The sequence below is a fragment of the Prionailurus bengalensis genome, chromosome C1 (assembly GCF_016509475.1).
Source record: "Prionailurus bengalensis isolate Pbe53 chromosome C1, Fcat_Pben_1.1_paternal_pri, whole genome shotgun sequence".
NCBI lineage: Eukaryota > Metazoa > Chordata > Mammalia > Carnivora > Felidae > Prionailurus > Prionailurus bengalensis.
Window position 1 is genome coordinate 36,884,128 of NC_057345.1, and position 19,299 is coordinate 36,903,426.

At 50.6% G+C, this 19,299-nt stretch overlaps 1 protein-coding gene across 1 annotated transcript; it reads left to right on the forward strand.

Moving 5' to 3' along the window:
• Positions 1–514: 514 nt before the first annotated feature.
• LOC122479393 (fatty-acid amide hydrolase 1-like) lies at positions 515–18,859 on the forward strand. Its single transcript, XM_043573336.1, has 16 exons — positions 515–694; positions 7,159–7,272; positions 7,511–7,660; positions 7,983–8,116; positions 8,712–8,918; positions 10,155–10,195; positions 10,601–10,725; positions 11,922–12,162; positions 12,612–12,664; positions 12,755–12,884; positions 13,157–13,278; positions 13,621–13,664; positions 14,289–14,328; positions 14,738–14,846; positions 16,890–17,035; positions 18,731–18,859. Exons 1-16 carry the CDS (start codon positions 515–517, stop codon positions 18,857–18,859), a joined length of 1,965 nt encoding a protein of 654 aa, XP_043429271.1.
• Positions 18,860–19,299: the final 440 nt, after the last annotated feature.

Consider the following 19,299-nt stretch of genomic DNA (forward strand, 5'->3'; position numbering starts at 1 on the left):
TCCTCCTTTCTTCTCCGCCTGCTCCCCAGACATCCTCCAGAGTGAACCTGCTCAGTCCACTTCTATGTAGCCTGTGAACCACTTTAAGGGGGGTTGGCGGTTATCCTGGAAGCAGCAGGAAATCTCAGAGGCAACTCCATTAAGAACTGGCCTGGGTTAGACGATGGTTTTGGTGCCATGTTTGAGAGGTGGGATGGGGGAGAAGGATGTGAGGACATCTGACCAGAGTCTGGTCACCTGCCGACCCGCACGCTTGGGCTCCTCTCCAGGCTTGTCTCTGCCAAGGCCTATTCCTCTGTGTTGCTTGAGCCAGGAGGGCTCTTGTCCCCAGGACAAAAGGTGGTATAAGAACTAGGTGGGAGGAGTTTGAATTCTACCACCTGTAGGGCCCGGAGTGGCCCCTGCCCCCTGCCCCCTGTGGCCTCAGATGTGGGAGGGCGCTCTAGCATTTAGCTGGAGAATAAGCAGCTGGTGTTCTTGAGGAGGCAGTTGCTGTATCCACACAGGTTCCACGATGCCCGGGGTAGCTTGGCTGTTTTACTCCATGCTGGTTCTACTCCTGCTGGCCCTGCTGGGGGCTGCTCTGTTCTTCTGGCAGCATACTCCAGCAAGGAACAAGATCCCCAGGGCACAGAGGCGTAGAGTGGTAGCTTTGCAGCAGATGGAGGCACTGGCAAAGCGTCTCCGGCAGCAGGTGGGTGGATACCTATACGTGAGGCCCCCAGCCCTCCATCCCAATAGGTGGATTCCACCTCAGGACCCTTACTCTGTCTCTTTCAGAAGACAAGGAGCCTGGGGCAATGGGGGAGAGAGGACAGTCCCCCACCCCTAGCTCTTCCCATGCTGGCTTTTTGTTTTTTATTTAAAAAAAATTTTTTTTTCAACGTTTATTTATTTTTGGGACAGAGAGAGACAGAGCATGAACGGGGGAGGGGCAGAGAGAGAGGGAGACACAGAATCGGAAGCAGGCTCCAGGCTCTGAGCCGTCAGCCCAGAGCCTGATGCGGGGCTCGAACTCACGGACCGTGAGATGGTGACCTGGCTGAAGTCGGACGCTTAACCGACTGCGCCACCCAGGCACCCCACCATGGTGGCTTTTTGTACTGCTGTCAGTTCCTACTCCATCCATGTCCTTTGAGACCACTGAGGTCGGGGGCAGTGTGTTTTCATTGTTCTCCCAGTGCCCACACAAGACTCAGTAACATGGTGGGTGTTCTCTTGAGCTATTTGTTGAAATAAGATAAATTGATGGAAGCAGTTGGAGGCAGGAGGTCTCCTTCAGGTCTCTTCCAGCCCCTAAGTACCAGCCCCTGTGTCAGGAACCCTGGTCTACATAGTCTCTCTCCCATCCCCACCCCACTGAGTTCTGCAGATGTTTGACAGCACCTGATAGATGCAAAGCGCAGGGTGGTCATTGGAGATGGGATCCTCCCAGGAAGCCATGTGTCTTTTTTTTTTCTTTTTACAGTCTATTTCTTTGTTTGTTTTGAGAAAGAGACAGCATGAGTGGGGGAGGGGCAGAGAGCAAGGGAAAGAGCGAGAATCCCAAGCAGGCTCCGCACTGCCAGCACAGAGCCTGATGTAGGGCTCGAACTCACAGAACTGTGAGATCATGACCTGAGCTGAAACCAAGAGTTGGATGCCTAACTGAGCCATCCAGTTGCCCCAAAGCTATGTGTCTTAAAAGGGGCTTTTGACAGCTTAGGTGGTGACATTTCAAGGCACTGGTGCAGTTGTGGCTGGGTGAAGGGACTGAGATATGGGTGTTGGAGCAGAACCTGCCTAGGGTGGAAGAGAGCAGGGTGGGAAGGAGAGGCCACTGACCTTGCACTGTTCCTGGACTCTGCTGTGGGGCCTGGAGGATGTGACAGCCCCTTTCTGGGCTCCCCAACTACCCTACAAAGGGTGGTATCTTAGGGTCCCCAACTTTGGTTGATGGTGGCTGACTCTCTGGGAGCCCCGGGAGTGGGGGTTGTGGATAGTGCCTGAGGTGCCGTCCCCATGCTCTGGAGTTCCTGAGTGTCCTCTGCCGTCCCCTAGATGGTGATTGATGGCCCCAAGGGGCAGCTTCTCTGCCCGAGCTGCTGCAGTTCCTGAGAATGTGTATTAATATTAATTGGGGCTAATTAGTTGGATAAATCAATCTGCCCCCAGAGAGTAGCTGCCCCTCCCTGGTTGATGAGGAGGAAATCTGGGCTAATGGGGTTGCTGTGGTGAATCAGCATGATGGAGAGGATTCCTGTGTATGTGTGTGTGTGTGTGTGCACCATCAGTGTGTGGTGGTGGGTTTGGGTTCCTTTATTGCACACACCAGAGCCTGCTTATGTGTGTCTCCTGCTGTGGTTTTATTGTGTACTGGTCAAGTGTATGCTTGGCTGTGTTGCTCCTTGTGTTTGGTTATGTGCTTGTGCTGTGTGTGCCTGGCTGGGTGTGTATGAGTTGTGTTACTGGTTGGAGCATATACATCTAGATATGTGTGGCTGGTTTGGTTTTGAATGTTTGGTTGGGCATGTACATGGGTGTATGATGTGTGAGGACACCTGGTTCTGTGTGCGTCTGGGCATCTGGTTGGTATATAGGTGGGCATCTGGGATATGGGGCTACTGGGCTGGGTACCCGGGGGTGTGTGTGTCTGGTTGGCTGGAGGAGTGGAAGGGGTGTGGGGTGAGATCACCCATGGTGTCTCCAGCTTCCCCCCGAGGCTACAGGCCTCTTGGCTCACAGTACCTTATTCTCTCCCCAGCAAAGCAAACCCAGGGATACCGTCAAGGCCTCAGGCATCCAGCTTTATGTCCCAGGGAGGTGGGAGGCTGAAACATAATAGGTCACACCCTGGCAGGGTTCAAACTAATGCAATTCAGTTCAGCTTAGCAAAATTTTACAGAGGGCTCCTCTGGGTCTTGCCTTTTGCTGGACCCTGGGGACAGATTCATAATAAAGATGAATCTGACATCTGACTTAGACTTGCCTTAAGGATGCTCCTGGTCTGAGTGTGGTGAAGGCCAGATGCCTGTGGAGCTGTGGGACTCGGCAGGAAGGGCTTTGCACCATCTGGACAGGGCTGGGTGGGGAAGGCTTCCCAGAGAGGTGGTGTTGGAGCTGAGCCTTACAGAATGTGTAGGAGTTTTCCAAAAGCAGGAAGGACGAGGAAAGGCAGTACCAGAGAGAGAAAAGCCTGAGAGAAGACAGTGTTCATGTAGACCACAGAGAAAAAATACTCCTAGTCAGCTGGAGTAGACAAGCTGCCCATGGATGCTGGCTGCTGGCTGCTGGCTAGGAAGTTCTGGTCACCTCAGGGGGAAATTAGCCACCCTAAGGGCTGAGGGTTTTTATGTTAGTAAACATACTTAACAACCATTTGGAAATATTAATACTATATCAATTTACTAACAACTTTATATTTTCTTTGATTTTCAAACCACAATAGGAGGCAGCAGCAGTTAAGTGTGGAGAAGGCCAGATGTCCATGGAGCTGTGTGACCTGGCAAGAAGGGGATTTGTTCTAAACCAAAGCATATGTTAAAACAACTTGAAAATGATATAAGTTAAGACTCAGTTCTTTCATCAAATTATCCTAATAATTTCCAAGTAAATTGTTAATTTTTAGAGAACTGTGGGGATCTTTTGATGTAGCTATCATCTTTGGAAGATGTCCCTATCTTTCAAAGCTCTCCCAATAAACTGAGAGTCGTTAGGTGATTTGTAGTCTCCTTAAGCAGATATTATCCATCAATATCAACAATGTTCCTTGGGTGTGTACACTTCAAATAATTCCTCTGTGCCTTAACATACTCATCTCCACAATGGGGTGATGATTATAGTTATAGTACTCAAGCAAGTTCATAAGTGTTTACAGTGGCACCTGGCACACAGGTTTTTAGAGAGATAAAACTCACACAAGAGCCCAGGAGGGGCAGAGAAAGAGGGAGACAGAGGATCCGAAGGGGGCTCTGAGCTGACAGCAGAGAGCCTGATGCGGGGCTCAAACTCACGAACTGTGAGATCATGACCTGAGCTGAAGCTGGAGGCTTAACCTACTGAGCCACTCAGGCACCCCTAACAAGCGCCATATAAATGAAAGCTCTCACTTGAGTAATAATAAAACTAATGTCCTTGCTGAGTGGGCGTTTAGTGAGTTTCAGTGAATTTGTTCTGTTAGGTGGAAGTGGCACTCAACCAAGTTGGTGAACATGTTGCTGGACCCTTGAGAGCCCCACCCATCCCACCAAGTCATTGGAGCGTCTGCCATACTGGCAGAAGAGCAGTCCCAGCAGCCACCTCCAGTGGCCCCCATTAGTGCCCTCTGCCTGCTCTTCGCACCTCTCCCCAGCTCCCTGAGAGGCTGCCATTTTTACAAGTGGCCATGTGGGGACAACTGCAGGGGAGCACTAGCCTCATGGGTCCAGATGGACATCGGGCACTTGCCGACCAGGGTGCCACCAAGGGGGCCACCTCTCCAGGTAGATATGTAGGAGTCAGGATGGGCATGCAGTTTTGGTGGGTGCCTGTGGGTCAGTGTGTGCTGCGATGGTCCTCGGCGGGCCCTACTGGGGCTCCTTAGGGCTGGGGGCCGCAGGGCAAGGGATGAGCACAGTCCTTGAGGGAATCAGAGACTATGCCTAGAGGGTCACTGCTGGGCTGGGCATTAACCTTTTACCTGCTGTGATGTGAAGAGAAGGTGGAATCCCATGGCAGGGGCTAGGGCAGCCGGGGGTGGTGGAGTACTCATGGGAGTGGCTTTTTGCTAAGTGACTCAGGAGGATTTCAGTATTTCAGCCACAGTGCGGCTGTAGAGGTGCATTATAGCCAAATGCCCACCCTATTCTAGAGGCATCCAGGTCTGGGCCTGGAATTCCAAGCCGAGACACAAGATGACAAAATGGCACAGAGAGTGGAGGGAATGTGCAGTGTGGCTAGAGCAGCAGAATACAGAAGTAGGGCAGGGAAACAGGAGGCTGGTGAAATGGGCCTACAGGGATCCAGGCAGGGAAAGGGCCTCGTACAGTGCCTGGCACCCAGGAGGTGCTTCATCATAAAAGCTTCCTTCCCCAGGAGCCATTAGAGGGTGGTGTAGACCTTAAGTCTCTCCACTTTTATGACTTTGGGCCACAGAATTAACCTATGTTTCCCTTGTTGGTGAAGTAGAAATATTGATAATGAAAGCACCTATCCAAGGGATTTTGTGAGGATTTAATGAAATGGTGCAAGCAAAGTGCTTAACATGGTTGCCAGCCACACAGTAAGCAGTCAGTACACGTGAATCTTGGTTTGTAACACACATTATACATTTATGGTGAAAGCCCTGTAAACCGTACTGAGGAGAATGGTTTTACAACTTTATACTGAGGGCAATTGGGACCTATGGTGTCACAGCATCTGAAAAGGATCACCTAGGCTGTAGTGAAGTGGTTGAGCTGGAGGGGTAAAGACTAGAGTCAGGGAGGCCAGTGAGGAGGCTGTTGAGAAAACTGACAAAGTTCTAGGCAAGGAGTCTGGTGAGTCAGAGGTGGGAGATATGAAGGAGGCAGAACCACCTATCGGCAGTACTTGTGGGTAAGAGAATGGTCACTGGGGCCAGACTGGTGTGGATCCAGGCTCTGCCACTTATGGCTTATGTGTCCTTGGCAAGTAGCTCTGTGCCTCAGTGTCTTTTCTACTGTAAAATGAAAAAATAGTATGCCCTCCCTCCTTGGGTTGTTATAAGGAGCGACATGAGCTATTATATGTAAAATGCTTGGAATTTGGCCTAGAACATATTAAGTGTAATAACACATCTTCCATGTGATTGAAATTAGCTATTATGACTATCATCAGAACTGGGATGTGAGGGAGTGACCCGGGATGATTCTGAGGACTATTGCTCTGACATGAGCATCATCACTTGGGAATTTCATGATGAACAGATTTGGTATTAAAACAATGAATCCTGGGGTGCCTGTGGATATGTGGGTCAGTAAGTGGGTCTGAGGCATGGCAGGAAATAGTCCTGGGCTGTAGTCACAGGGTAATCAGGGCATCCTTGGGACACATCTGGCTGCTGAAGTCACCCAGGGAGGGTGGGTAGGTAGGGAGAGAGGAGGCCAAGTCCTGAGGAGCACTAACATTTATTTACAGGAGGGAAGAGGGGCAGAGGAGACTGAGAAAGAGCCACCCAGGGGCAGGAGGAAGCCAGGAGAGTTGAGGGCACAGAGAATTTCCAGAAGGAAAGTGCCTAAGAGTCAGATGCTACTGAGGAGAGTAAGATGGGGACTAAGAAGAAACCAAGAGATTTAACAACCAAGAAGCCTTGAGCACTAACCTCCGGGGAAATCCCCTTGTCTGCCACCTCCCCTCTCCAGGACCAAGAAAGGCCCACTGTGCTGTCTTCCCACCCAGCCCCCACTCCAGCTTGTAGGCATCAGGGTCTCAGCTGGGGCCCAGGAGGACAAAGAAAGACTATTTCACCTTCCTGAGTGCCTGCTGTGTGCTAGGTCCTTGTCTTATCACACTTGCCTCTGATAAGAGTCCTGAGGGGCTGGTGTCACTCCTCCCCTCATACTCTGAGGGGAGTAGCTGGGTAAATCATGATTGGCTTCTAGTCCTTTCTTCTTTGGAGAGACCTGAGCCATGGGAGGGGAAGGGATCAATCCTGGGTTACCCAGCTGAACAGTCCTGTGTGTGGTCAAGGCTGGGTGCCAGATCTCCTGACACTCATGCTGGATCTTGCCCTTTCCCAGGTCAGATCACCAGAAGTGGGAGGGCTGGATAGGAAGGAAAGGTGGGATGCCAGGGTGCCCTGTGAAGGCAAACCATACAGAGATGAGCCTCAGTTCCATAACCCCTGAGTTCCAAAACGTGCATATAGAGTCACTCTCACTGCACTTGTGCCCCTTTTGGGTAGCAAGATGAGGGGGCAGGCTCTCCTCTGTGCCAGGCCTCAGGATGGGCACTGGAGAGGCAGAGGCAGAGGAAACAACTGTGCCCTGTAGGGCTTTCATGCCAACCTAGAGACAGATCAGGAAATGTTCTTCATGCTAAAGGAGAAGCACAGGAGCATGTGCTGAACACATGGCTGTGTGTGCAACTGTGTATCCAGTGGAGTGTGGGGATGTGATGCTGAGTGTGTAGGAGTGCACTGGAGTGGATCAGTCATTGACCTCTGTCCTCCCATCTCCACAGGAGCCATCCCTGGACCCCAAGCCCATCCTGGAGCTGCCCCTGGAGACACTGGTCCAGAAGCTGCAGGATGAAGAACTCAGTGTGGAGAGCGTCCTGTGTAGCTACTTAGAGGAGGTGGGGGTCTGGGTCAGGAGTGGGGTGGGGGCTAGCACCTGTTGTCCTACTCAGAGGAGGTGGATGTCCGGTGTAACATCGTGGTGCTGCAGCTAGCTTGGGAAGGGGTGCATGCCACTGTCATCTGCCATTTCTATCCTGCTCTGAGTTGGGGTGGTGGGAGGGGCTGGTGTGACTGAGTGCCCCATACCTGGCCTCACCCTGAGCCCCTTATCTGGTCTCCCTCAATGTTGCTCAGGCACTGAAGGTACACCAGGAGGTGAATTGCCTGACGGATTTCCTGGGTGAGTGTGAGGAGCAACTGCAGGCATTGAAGAAGCTTAGGAAGACTGAGAGAGGCCTTCTTTATGGGGTCCCTGTCAGCCTCAAGGACCCCTATGACTGCAAGGTGAGCTGGGAGGTGTACGTTCACATGTGTACATGTCTGTGTGTGTGCCCATATGCCACTGAGCCTGTGAGCATCTGACTGTGTGACATTGGGCAAGCTACTTAATCAAGGATGCAGAACTAGAAAGTGGCCAGTTAGGATCTGAACCCAGCTCTTGCCCACCATATTCTTCTGCTACTTGTGAGCTCTCCTAAGGGTACAGCGTGCATGTCTGAGGCCATGACAACGTGTGTGAGTGGGAGCAGAGTAAGGAGGAGAGTCTGTCCATTGGATGGTTGCATCCTGGCCCCTATGGGCTGGAGTTAATGTCACTTTCTTGCAGGGCCATGATTCTACATGTGGTCTGACCCAGTTCCTGGAGAAGCCAGCGGCCAAGGATGGGGTCATTGTGCAAGTGCTCAAGGCTCAAGGAGCTATTCCCTTTGTTAAGACCAACATCCCTCAGACACTGTACAGGTCTCTGAAGTGTGTAGGCAGGGGCTGGGTTTGGGGCTGGGCTCAGGACTGACAGCAACACAAAATCCCAACTCAGAGAAGAAGGTGAGGTGGGGGCCAGTCAAGCAGATCTCGAGGATCAAGGTTCTTGGGCAAGTCTTTTCTGCCCTCTGAGCCTCAGCTTCCTCATCTTATAGTGTCTGGGTGGACTCCATAGTCTCTACAGGCCCTCAGACTCTGAGGTTCTGAAGAGTTTTATCTCTGTGTTTATCCCAGTTTCTCTCTCTAATTGTTTTTCTTATCCCCTGTTCTCTCTCCTCTCCCTCAGCACTTAGTGTACCTACTTTTGTGAGGAAGCTGCTCCCAATTCTGACAGCAGGGCTGTGGGCTCCTGTCCTTAAGTTAGGAGTTGTGGTTGGTGTCCACTCTTGGTCTTTCCTGTGGCAGTAGGCCCTCACCTCAGCTGTAAGGGAGACTGGGAGACTCAGCCCCAGGGAGGAGTTTGGGAGCCAAAGAAGCCCTGGGGTTGATTCCTGGGGGGATCAGTCTCTAAATGGGGGGGTGTCTCCCCAGTTAAACTTTCACCTCCTAGCCCCTTTTCTTCTGCTTCCCTCAGTTTTGATTGCAGCAACCCCATCTATGGACAGACTCTGAACCCTCTGAACTTAAAGAAGACACCAGGGGGCTCCTCAGGGGGTGAGGGAGCCCTGCTGGCAAAAGGAGGTTCCATCCTGGGCATGGGTACTGACACTGCTGGCAGCATCCGCGTGCCAGCCAGCTTTTGTGGTATCTGTGGCTTCAGGACCACAGGATACCGCCTCAGGTACTTGGTGCTGGGGGGCGGGGGGGGAGGGGTAGACTCAGCCCAGTGTAGGGGAACAGAGGTGTGGGGGGAGTAGTGCCAAGCAGGCCCCTCAACTCTTATTCACTTAGCTCAGTACTAGTGAAAGTGGCTAAAGACAGGAGGGCTTCAAATAACTCCTGCTTCAGCCCCAGATAAACACACCATGTTTGGTACAGGTGGCAGAATAGACCTTCCACTCACTCATTAATTCATTTGTTCATTAATTCATTCATCTTTACATCTATCCATCTACCTCCCTGTTCCCTTAGTCATTCATTGATCCAACCGTTTTTCCATCTATCCATCCTTTGTCCATTCATCCACCTATGCAGTCATCATCCCATCAATCAATTTCACTATTCACCCACCATTTAATTTATCTAACAAATATATTGAGTGTTTCTTCCGTCACTGACACTGTACTAGTTATTTGGGCTATATCAGTAAGCAAAAGGACACCTATCTCAGCCCTTGACAATCATATATACATCCTTCCTTCCATTTGTTCATCCATCCATCCATCCATCCATCTATCCATCCATTTATCTCCCCATCTATCCAGTCATCTAGCTATCTGTTTATCCATCCATATCTGCCTCTGTTCATTCATCTACGTATCTCAGCCCCACCATGAGAACCTACACTGTGGTGGCCCCTGTACTGGGGACACAGAACACTCTCAGACCCAGTCCCTGTCCCCCTCCCCCACTGCTGTGCTCTTAAACATGCAGATGGATTAGTCAGAAAGTGATTGGAGCTCTAAGAGAGTGTCAAAGCTTGTCAGAACTCACAAGATGAAGCTGACATTTTCTTCAGCAGAGATTTATTAAAAGCCTAGACTTTAAACTTTCAGAGGCAGGGCAAGGGAAAGGAAGGCTTCCTGGAGGAGGCAGAATCTGAGCTTTGTTTTAAAGGATGGACATGCAGGGATGGTGTAGAACCTAGAAGGCTGTAAACTGTGAACAGCCTACTTTGCCTGGAGTAATATGTGTGTGTCGAACGGCAAGAATGGGGAAGCTGTGAGTTGATACTCCAGAGCCTTGAAGTCAAAAAGATCAGACTTAATGCTGTGGGCATCAGGGTCATGGGAGGATTGAAGCAGCTCATCTTCCTGGGTGTTGGGCCCTGGGGGAGTGCTTGGCTGGGTGCTAAGGCCTGGGCACTCAGGCCCTTCCCTTCAAGTGCTGAGGTGGACTCTGGGTGGGGGTTTTGCAGCCTCTCTGGAGTTTCCAGTGCTGTCAAAGGCAAGATATCAGGTAAGCTCCTGTCTGTGCTTGTGTCCATACCCATTCAAAGATACACTTGCCAGCCTTCCTCCCAAGGACGTTTCACTCAGCCCCTATCTGAGACAGATTAGCCCCACTAATGGTAAAGAATGAATCCCACCAGGCCTCCCCTAGTCCAATGAGAAGTGCTTCCTACTATCTAGCTTTAATCTCTCCTACTGGTCTTTAGATGTTTGGCCCCAGATGAGATTCTTCTTTCAGGCATCAGAGCTACTTTGTCTGGTGTGCCAACGCTACCTGTCCTCAACCCCTGGCCCAGGTTGGCCCCAGGGCCCTTTAACCCTGATCACGGTCCTGAGCTCCACCCTCTGAGGCCAGGCAGTGGGGGTCCCCAGAGCAGAAAGGGTGAGAGGAATCTGCCTCTTCTGTGTTCAGTGACTACAGTGGCTGGCCCCATGGCCCGGGATGTGGAGAGCCTGGCCCTGTGTCTGCGAGCCCTGCTAAGTGAAGACATGCACCGACTGGACCCTACTGTGCCTTTTATGCCCTTCAGGGAGGAGGTGAGCTGGGTTGGGGAACAGGCCACCTCTCCCTTCCCCCATTCCTCATTGACCTGTCTACCATCTGACCATCTTCTGTGGAGACCTCCTTTCCCAGCCCATGGTACAGTGACCAAGAAGCCTCTATACTCAGTCATGTTTACATCCTACCCCTGCTCGACACCAGCTGCTTTGGCCTCTCAGCTACTTGGAGTCATAGCCAATACTGCCCCCAGAGAGGGACTTCATCATCACATACCCGACACACACAGACATACACTCAGCAGATATGGTTTAGAGAGTCTGGTATCTGGTTAAACGAGGCTGTTAGTCCCCTAGGTAACCTTAGCCAAGTCACATCTCTTCTCTAGGCCCCAGTCTCCTCAGTGGTATAATAAAGAGGTTACACCTGAAGATTTCTCCAGGCTGGCAGCCTTCATTTATTCAGTAGTTCATTCAACAAAATTTATTGGTACCTACTATGTTCAGGCTCTTTGTAGTTCATCCTAATATTCACTATATAGAATGAGCATTGTGCTTCTCAATTTATGGGCGAGGAAACTGAGGGGAAATGAAATAACTTGCTTATGATCACATAGATAGTAACTGGAAGAGGTAAGCTTTGACTCCAGCCCTGTCTGCTCCAGAACCCTCTCCATAGGGAGAGTCTCTACCATTCATTCAATGTCTACTCATCTGATTCCCTACTAACATCCTAGTATAATTAACCTGTGATCATTTTCTGTCATCTATTATTTGTCTCTACTGATCTTTCCATCTCCATTGTCTCCTGGCTGTTTTTTTTAGCTTAAAGATCTTTGTGTCTATTCATCTACTTACTTAACTGCCCACCCACTCAATTCCAATCATCCATTCTCCCAACCACCCATCTATCCATTCAACCCTCTGCCCACCCACCCATTCACCATCTCATACATACACCCTCCCACTCATTCATGAATCTATCTACCATTTATCTACCTATCCACTCCATCCACCCAATCATCATGTCCTCATCCATTTGTTCTTCCAGGAGTTTCTCCAGAGGACCTAGAGCCTGCAAAGTATGTAGAGAGTCTCCAGGGAGCTCTTGGGGAGCCTCTGTAGATTCCCCTGGGTTGAAAACAGCTGTGTTCCAAGGTCCCAGCCTACAAGTCTTAAGTCTTAAAGAGGTGTAGTCTCTCCTGAGAGCCCCACCCAGCCCCTCTTGCCCCCAGGTATACTCCAGTAACCAGCGCCTTCGAATTGGCTTCTGTGAAACAGATGGCTTCACCCAGCCATCTCCTAGCATGGCCAGGGCCGTGAGGCTCACCTCCAGGCTGCTCCAGGATGCGGGACATCAGGTAGGCTTGCTTACCCCTGGATGGGGAGGGAAGCCAGACTGGCGAGGAGACTGGGCTGGGCCATTCTTGGAGAGAAAGGAAGTTATATCTGAGTTTGAGCTGCTAACATCACTGTGTTTCCCCTAGGCTTCCTGGAAAAGACTGATGGGTGCAGGTGGGGGCAGGGTGGGCCCCACCCTGTGAGGAAGGCATCAAGATTTTGCATCCTCCCCCTTCAGTGGTGGGGACCAGGGATTCATTCCTATAATTCCTATAGATTTGGTTTCTCCATCAAATGGCTGTAAGGAGAACTATGTCCCCAAAATCATTTCCCTCCCCAGCCCCTGCCTCCCTCCAATGTCTTGTCCTGGTCCTGTCTCCCCTTTGAGAACTGCTGGTTGGCCACATGTGTACTATGTGGTCTTGGGCCAGTCTCTTAACCACCTGGAGCCTCAGTTTTCTACCACATAGGGCAGCTGTGCAGATTAAATGAGCTCACATATGTGAAGCACTCAGCATGGGGCAGGATCCCAGTGAAGCAGGCAGGGCTGCCTGAGTGCCATGGCATCTCTGTGTAGGGTGAAGGGCTGGGCATGGCAGCAGAGGGGTTGGAGTGGATGGAGATGAGTGGCGATTTGGTATCCTCTCTTTAAATCCTGAAGGATGCAAAGAGAATACCAGGCAGGGTGGGAGGAGCCCCAGGCCCTGACTCAGCCTCTGTCTCTCAGGTCATCCCCTTCTCTATCCCCCATATAAAGTATGCTGTCAAACACCTGTTCGAGGGGGGTCTGTTTGCTGATGGAGGGGCCACCCTTCTGGAGAAGCTGTATGTTTGTCAGGATTCTGACATGGGGCATGGTGAAAACAGGGTTGGGGGTGGGGCTGGCAGCAACCTGTGCCTTAGGAAGAGACTGCAGGCCTGGGTTGGTGGGGTGCCTCTGGTTAATTGTGTGACCTTAAATGGCAAGTCAGCTGTTTGGGCTCCTTCTTCATCATGCATGGTTCCAGGGTGGTGGTGGTGGAAACAGAAGAGTTTCTTTGGGTCTGACCTCCTTCCATGGCCTGCCTCTGGAATGGGAGTTGGGTGGGTATGGGAGCCAGTCAATGGCTGAAAGGCTGTAACTGACTAGATATGTGTCTGTGGTTCCTCAGTGAGGGGGACATTGTGGACCCCTGCATAAAGGGAATGGTCAACTGGCTCCGCCTGCCAGATCTACTCAAGTGTTTCTTGGCCTGGATCCTGAAGTACACAGTGAGTATGGGACCAAGGTGGGGAGGCATTCAGGAGGGGAGGAGCCCAGGGAGGAGAAGGACTCAGAGAGGAGGATGGGGCCCATAGAGTAGTGGGGGCTTAGAGAAGAGGAACCAAAAGGGCTGATGGGGACCAAAAGAGAGGGGTGCTTTCAGAGAGAGGAGTGCATCTCAAAAAGAGGAAGCCTTTTCAGAGAGGGAGTGGGGGCCAAGAGGGGGCTCAGGGCTTGTGGAGGAGTAGAAGCTTCCATGATAGTGTGCTGAGCAGAGTTGCTCTTCTTGGACCCCCATCCTGGGAAGGCTGGTGTTGCCCTGTGGTTTCTGAATGGGTTTCTTCCTCTAGGAACCCCGAGCTAGCCACACTTGTGAAGAGATTCGTGGAGTGGGGTGAGTGCTAGTCTCCTCGGGTCAAGCTCACAAGCATCTTCCATGGGGTAGGGGAGTTGAGTGAGGGTCATGTGGCTAGAGTTGGCATCCACTGAGGGTGAGGGCTATTTAGACTTTGGGATATAATTAGGTTTTTGGGTCATGTCTGACACTAGTTAAATTTAGACTTTTGAGTGGGGTTGGGATTGGGGCTACTTTGGGCCTGAGGTTTGATTTGGAGTTAAGCTCTGAGTTCTGGCTAGAATTAGCTTAGGGTAAAAGTTGGGCCTAATCTGAGGTTGGGTTTGGGCTGGGGTTGGGGTTAAGGTTGGAAATGGTCAGCCTGAGGGCTGACTGGGGGACCTCACAGGTTAGGGGAAGAACCCGTGGTTCTGGGGGGAGGCTGTGAGTCTCTGTGGCTGGTGATGGTGGCGGGGGGAGGGCATCAACCAGAGGGTGTGTACTCTTGGGAACGTTGAGTAGGCAAGGTATTTTGGACAGCAAATAAGACAAGGGTCATCCCAGCCCATCAGCTGATTTGTAGCCTGCACTGAGACTAGGCTCTAGCTCTTGGCTGTAATGTCCCCATTTTGTATAAAATCCCATGCTGACCTTTGGAATTCTGAATCTTCCTTATTCCCCCAGGACTCCCAAGAAACTGTGGGAGCAGCACGCAGCAGTGCAGGTGACGTGTGCCTGAAGAGACAAGGGACTGCTGGAACAGGGGCAGCAGAGGCCTGGGTGGTGACAGGAGTAGCCAGACAGGGAGTAGAGCTCTGTCCCAGCCTGCAGGGGAGGCCTGGTTAAACTCAAATGGGGAGGCTTGGTGACCCAGGAGGTTAATTTAGTCCATTTCCTTGGGGGCCAGGATGATATGTTGTTCCCAAATGACTGCAGCTTGAGATTCCCCTTGCCATCCCTTTACCTCAGCCCCTGGGAAGGCCCTGACCCTCCCCAGATAGCTTAGTCTGTATCTTACAGCCTGGGGATTCTTCCTGATCTTTAACAGGACTTGGCCTGGCAGCCCCTGACCTTGTCCTGCAAATAGTGACCTCTGCTGGTCTTGCCCCTCCCATACCCCACTATCCCTGCAGGAATATCAGCAAAAGTTCATAGCCAAGTGGAGGTCCCTGGACCTGGACGTGCTGCTGATGCCAGCTATGGACCCCGCCTTCCATATATGCTATTCTGAGATAGGAACAGGTGAGAGGACACCAGGTCTTAGTGGAGTTGAGACCCAGAGTCCAGGACTTCAGAGTCCTGCCACAGCCTCTGAGGCCTTGACCTCTGTCACCATTCAGTATTTAAAGCAATGTCTTAAATTGAGATAAAATTCAGATGACAAAAATTCACTATTTTACAGTGTACAATTCAGTGGTTTTTAGTATATTTAGTGTGTGGTGCAAACACCACCACTATCTAATTCCATTTCCATTACCCTGAAAGGAAACCCTGTACCTGTTAGCAGACACTCCCAAGTTTTCCCATTACCTTTTATTTATTTATATTTTTCATTTTTTTAAAGTTTATTTATTTTACCTTTTGAGAGAGAGAGAGAGAGAGAGCGCGCGCGTGAGCACATGCATGTGGGGGAGGGGCAGAGAGGGAGAGAGAAAAAGCTGCGCTATCAGCACAGAGCCAAACGCAGAGCCAGACACAAGGGCTCAAACTAAGGAACAAACCATGAGATCATGACCTGAGCCAAAACCAAGAGTTCAGATGCTTAACCCACTGAGCCACCCAGGTGCCCCTCCCATTCAAATTTTTTTAAACATTTTTTTTTTTAGTTTATCTATTTATTTTGAGAGAGAGAGAGTGCAAGCAAGGGAAGGTCAGAGAGAGAGGGAGAGCAAGAATCCCAAGCCGGCTGCATGCTGTCAGCCCGACTCGGGGCTCAATCTCAGGAACTGAAACATGAAATCGTGTCCTGAGCCGAAATCAAGGGTCGGACGCTCAACTGACTGAGCCATCCGGGCACCCCTGAAATACAATTTACATGCAATGAAACTCACCGATTTTCAGAGTGTAATTTGATAAATTTTAACAAATAAATATAGCTGTATAACCACCACCATGATAAAAGTATAGAATATTTTGGGGCGCCTGGGTGGCTCAGTCAGTTAAGTGTCCGACTTCAGCTCAGGTCGTGATCTTGCCATTTGGGAGTTCGAGCCCTACGTCGGGCTCTGTGTTGACAGCTCAGAGCCTGGAGCCTGCTTTGGATTCTGCATCTCCCTCTTTCTCTGCCCCTCCCCTGCCCGTGCTCTGTCTCTCTCAAAAATAAATAAACATTAAAAAAAATAAAAAAAAAATAGAATGTTTTCATCACCCACCAAATCTCCCTGATGTCTCTTTGCAGTTCACTCTACCCTTACATCCTGCAACCACTGATCCGCTGTCACTATAATTTTGCCTTTTCTAGGATTTCATATAAATGGAATCCGAAGGAATAAGGCTTTTCTGTCTGGCTTCTTTCACTTAGCATATCCATTCACTCGTAACATGCTTTCTGCTGCCTCACTTCAAAAGGTGGCTTTGGCCTAGCCCCCCTGAGATGCAGCCTCAGCACAGGGCAGTGTCTGAGACATTGCTGGGGCCCCTGCCCAGCACAGGTACAGGTCTCAGAGGTGTTCTCAGTGCAGAATGAAAACCCACCTCAAGCCAGGACTGCTCTGCCCCGGGTCCCCCGACAGTGGCTGCCCAAAGGCACATCCCATACCTAGCCCTGCACTGATGTCCTCTGTTGTCACCGCTGCCTCTTTGACAGTCACTCCCTACATGCAGGTGGCTGTTGCAGAGGGGAGCTGCCTTTTAACTCAGGGTGGCCCTGCACACCTGGGCCATCTTGGAGCCCAGTGTACTGCAGGCATGGGCTGACTCCTCTGTCACCCACCAGCTGTGTGGCCTGTGGAAAACCACCTAACCTGTCTACCCCCTCGGGTTCCACATTTGAACACAGGAAAGAGTACTCTCCACTTCCCAGGGGTGGAGAGGACTCAAGGAATCAGCAGTGGAAAGAGGCCAGCACGGGGCCTGGCACTGAGTAAGGCCTCCGCAGCGTCCGTTCTCTCTTTCCCTCCACCGTGGGGTGAGCGAGAGACAGTTGTCAGGTGTACTCCCAGCGCCGCGCAAGCCCAGAGTGCTACAGTTCCAAGGAGGACCCTGAGGGGGCGCTCACCCAGCATTCTTCCCCACCTCAGTCTTGTCGGCTGATGATTTTCTGGGCTTGCCTGGACCTTCCTACAGATATTGCCTCCTACATGGGCCTGTACAACATCCTGAACTTCCCTGCTGGTGTTGTGCCGGTCACCACTGTGACGCCGCAGGACGAGGAGGAACTGGCCTTCTACACGGGATACTACAGAGATAGTACCGACAAAAATTTCCAGAGGGTCAGTTTCCCTCCCCATGCCTTTCCCCCAGCGGCACAAGCCAGGACTGATTCTTGCCTCAATCCCAGTCGGGCAAATTGGGGCAGGGTGGGGCCAGCCATTCCTAGTGTTTATCCTTTATCACTTCTGCTACAGTGTTATCTCATCTTGGAGGACACACCGTTTTATCTCCAAGTCCACCTCTGTCCCTGTCGTGGGAGAATACTTAACAAAACCACTGGTCTTCTTGACACTTTCCTAGGAAAAGTCGATCCCAGAGGCAGGAAGAGGGGGGCAAATTTCCCTGGTGAGGAGCTTAGTATGTAACTGGATTGGACACTGCTCCTCTCTGAGCCTCAGTTTCTTTGCCAGGAAAATAGGAATTAAAATATCTGCTTTGCAGGGTTGTCCTAAAGTTTCCACTGAAAAACAGTGAAGCAATTAGCACAAGGCTTTGTATACAGGACGTGTACAATACATGCTACTATATCACTGATTCCGAGGTAGCTTCACAGAAGGAAATATTTCCATGGGCCTATTTAATGCACGGTCTAAAATGACAAGCCTGTCTTGGGTGACAGGGAGAAAGAGAGGGAGAGAGAGACTGACTCTGAAAGGTATGCATGTGTCTGAGTCAGACATTAAGCAACTTACTTTTTTGGAAATTGATTTTATTGCTAGAGTTACCCAGTGGAACTGCTGACCTGAATTCTGAGAAAATAACAATAAGGATACTACCTAATGTGTCTTGAGCTCTTACTCTGTTCCAGGAGCTGTTTAAGAAGTGCTGTATATATAGTAAATCATTAAATCCCGTAACTGTCCCGTGAGGTTTTACAAATGAGGAAATGCAGGCACACACAGGTTAAGAGACTTGACCAGTGCCACACACAGCTGAAGTGGAGGAGCCAGGACTTGAAGCCACTTGACCTGGCTCCAGAGCAAAGGCAAATAAGGGCTTTCATAAAACAATGAAAACACGTTTGAATTCCTATGTGTGAATTTCATGGCAGGACTTAGGATCAGTCCCCACGTTCCTAAGTCTGTGTTTGAGGCCCAAGTACCCCCTTCACTGCAGAAGTATGACTAGGCTCTAGATCAGGGATTTGCACATTCTTATTTCCTCTGCTGAGAACATTAGGTGGATACTCAGTTTTGTATTTTTTAAAAAAAGTTAAATCTTTTTATTAAAAAAACTTAATGTTTATTTTTGAGAGAGAGAGAGAGAGAGAGAGAGAGAGAGAATTCAAGTGGGAGAGGGGTGGAGAGAGAGAGACACACACAGAATCTGAAGCAGGCTCCAGGCTCTGAACTGTCAGCACAGAGCCTGACGCGGGGCTTGAACTCACTAACCACAAGATCATCACCTGAGCTGAAGTTGGATGTTTAAGCAACTGAGCCACCCAGGTGGCCCCTTAAAAAATTTTTTTTTTAATTAACAGTTTTATATTTTATGATTACAGTCAGTTCTGTGCATGGGGAGCAAGTTTTACATCTTAGCCCTGGCGAACTGTAGACCGATACAGTCAGAATAGGTTTTCCAGGTTTCCCTGAGAGTTGAGGAAGCCTGGAACTCTGAGCTCCAGGGCATCTCTGCCTTAGTATAGACTGGTGATGAGATGTTTGGACTAATGCATATGGGTGGTAAGGAAGGCTGGGCGAGGGACCTGTGAGCAGAAAGCAGGCTCTAAGTCCACTGACCCTCTCTCTGAGCAGGCGATACAAGGATCTGTGGGACTTCCTGTGGCTGTGCAGTGCATTGCTCTTCCATGGGAAGAGGAGCTGTGTCTCCGGTTCATGAAAGAAGTGGAGACCTTGGCCAAGAACCACAGTGGACCCAAGTGACTGGCCACTCCTTCTCCCGGAGGCCTTCTTCATCCTCATCCAAGTCTGCTCCTGATGCCCCTTTTCATGAATACCATATCTGCCTCATGTCTCCTCCTCCCTGAGGCCCACCACATTCCTTTTCTTTGTCATTCCTCTGTGTGGGTACTCAATACATGGACTCCTCACATTGGCCCAAGATGGGGCACAGGGTGAAAGGGCCCAATAAACATTTCTGACTGCTTGACCTTGTGATCTCTGGTCTAGGCGGGGCTCTAGCCTCCTGGTAGCCTTCTGCCTCCAGCTATTCTCCTCCAGCTCAGTCCCCCAGATGATATCCCAGACTGCAGCAGAGGAGAAGGAGCCCCAAACAAAGAGGCTGGTGACCTGGGTTCAAGTCCTGGTTTTGCCACTGGCTTGCTGTGTGATGCTGGGCAAGTTGCTTCTCCTTTCTGGACTTC

Bases quoted from the DNA above. Each gene is read 5' to 3' on its own strand.
- LOC122479393 (XM_043573336.1), top strand. From the start codon at position 515: ATGCCCGGGGTAGCTTGGCTGTTTTACTCCATGCTGGTTCTACTCCTG. The intron at 12,163-12,611 runs GTTTCCCCTAGG...TGTAGGGTGAAG, and splicing joins TGAGCTGCTAACATCACTGT to GGCTGGGCATGGCAGCAGAG. The intron at 14,847-16,889 runs GTGAGAGGACAC...ACCTTCCTACAG, and splicing joins CTATTCTGAGATAGGAACAG to ATATTGCCTCCTACATGGGC.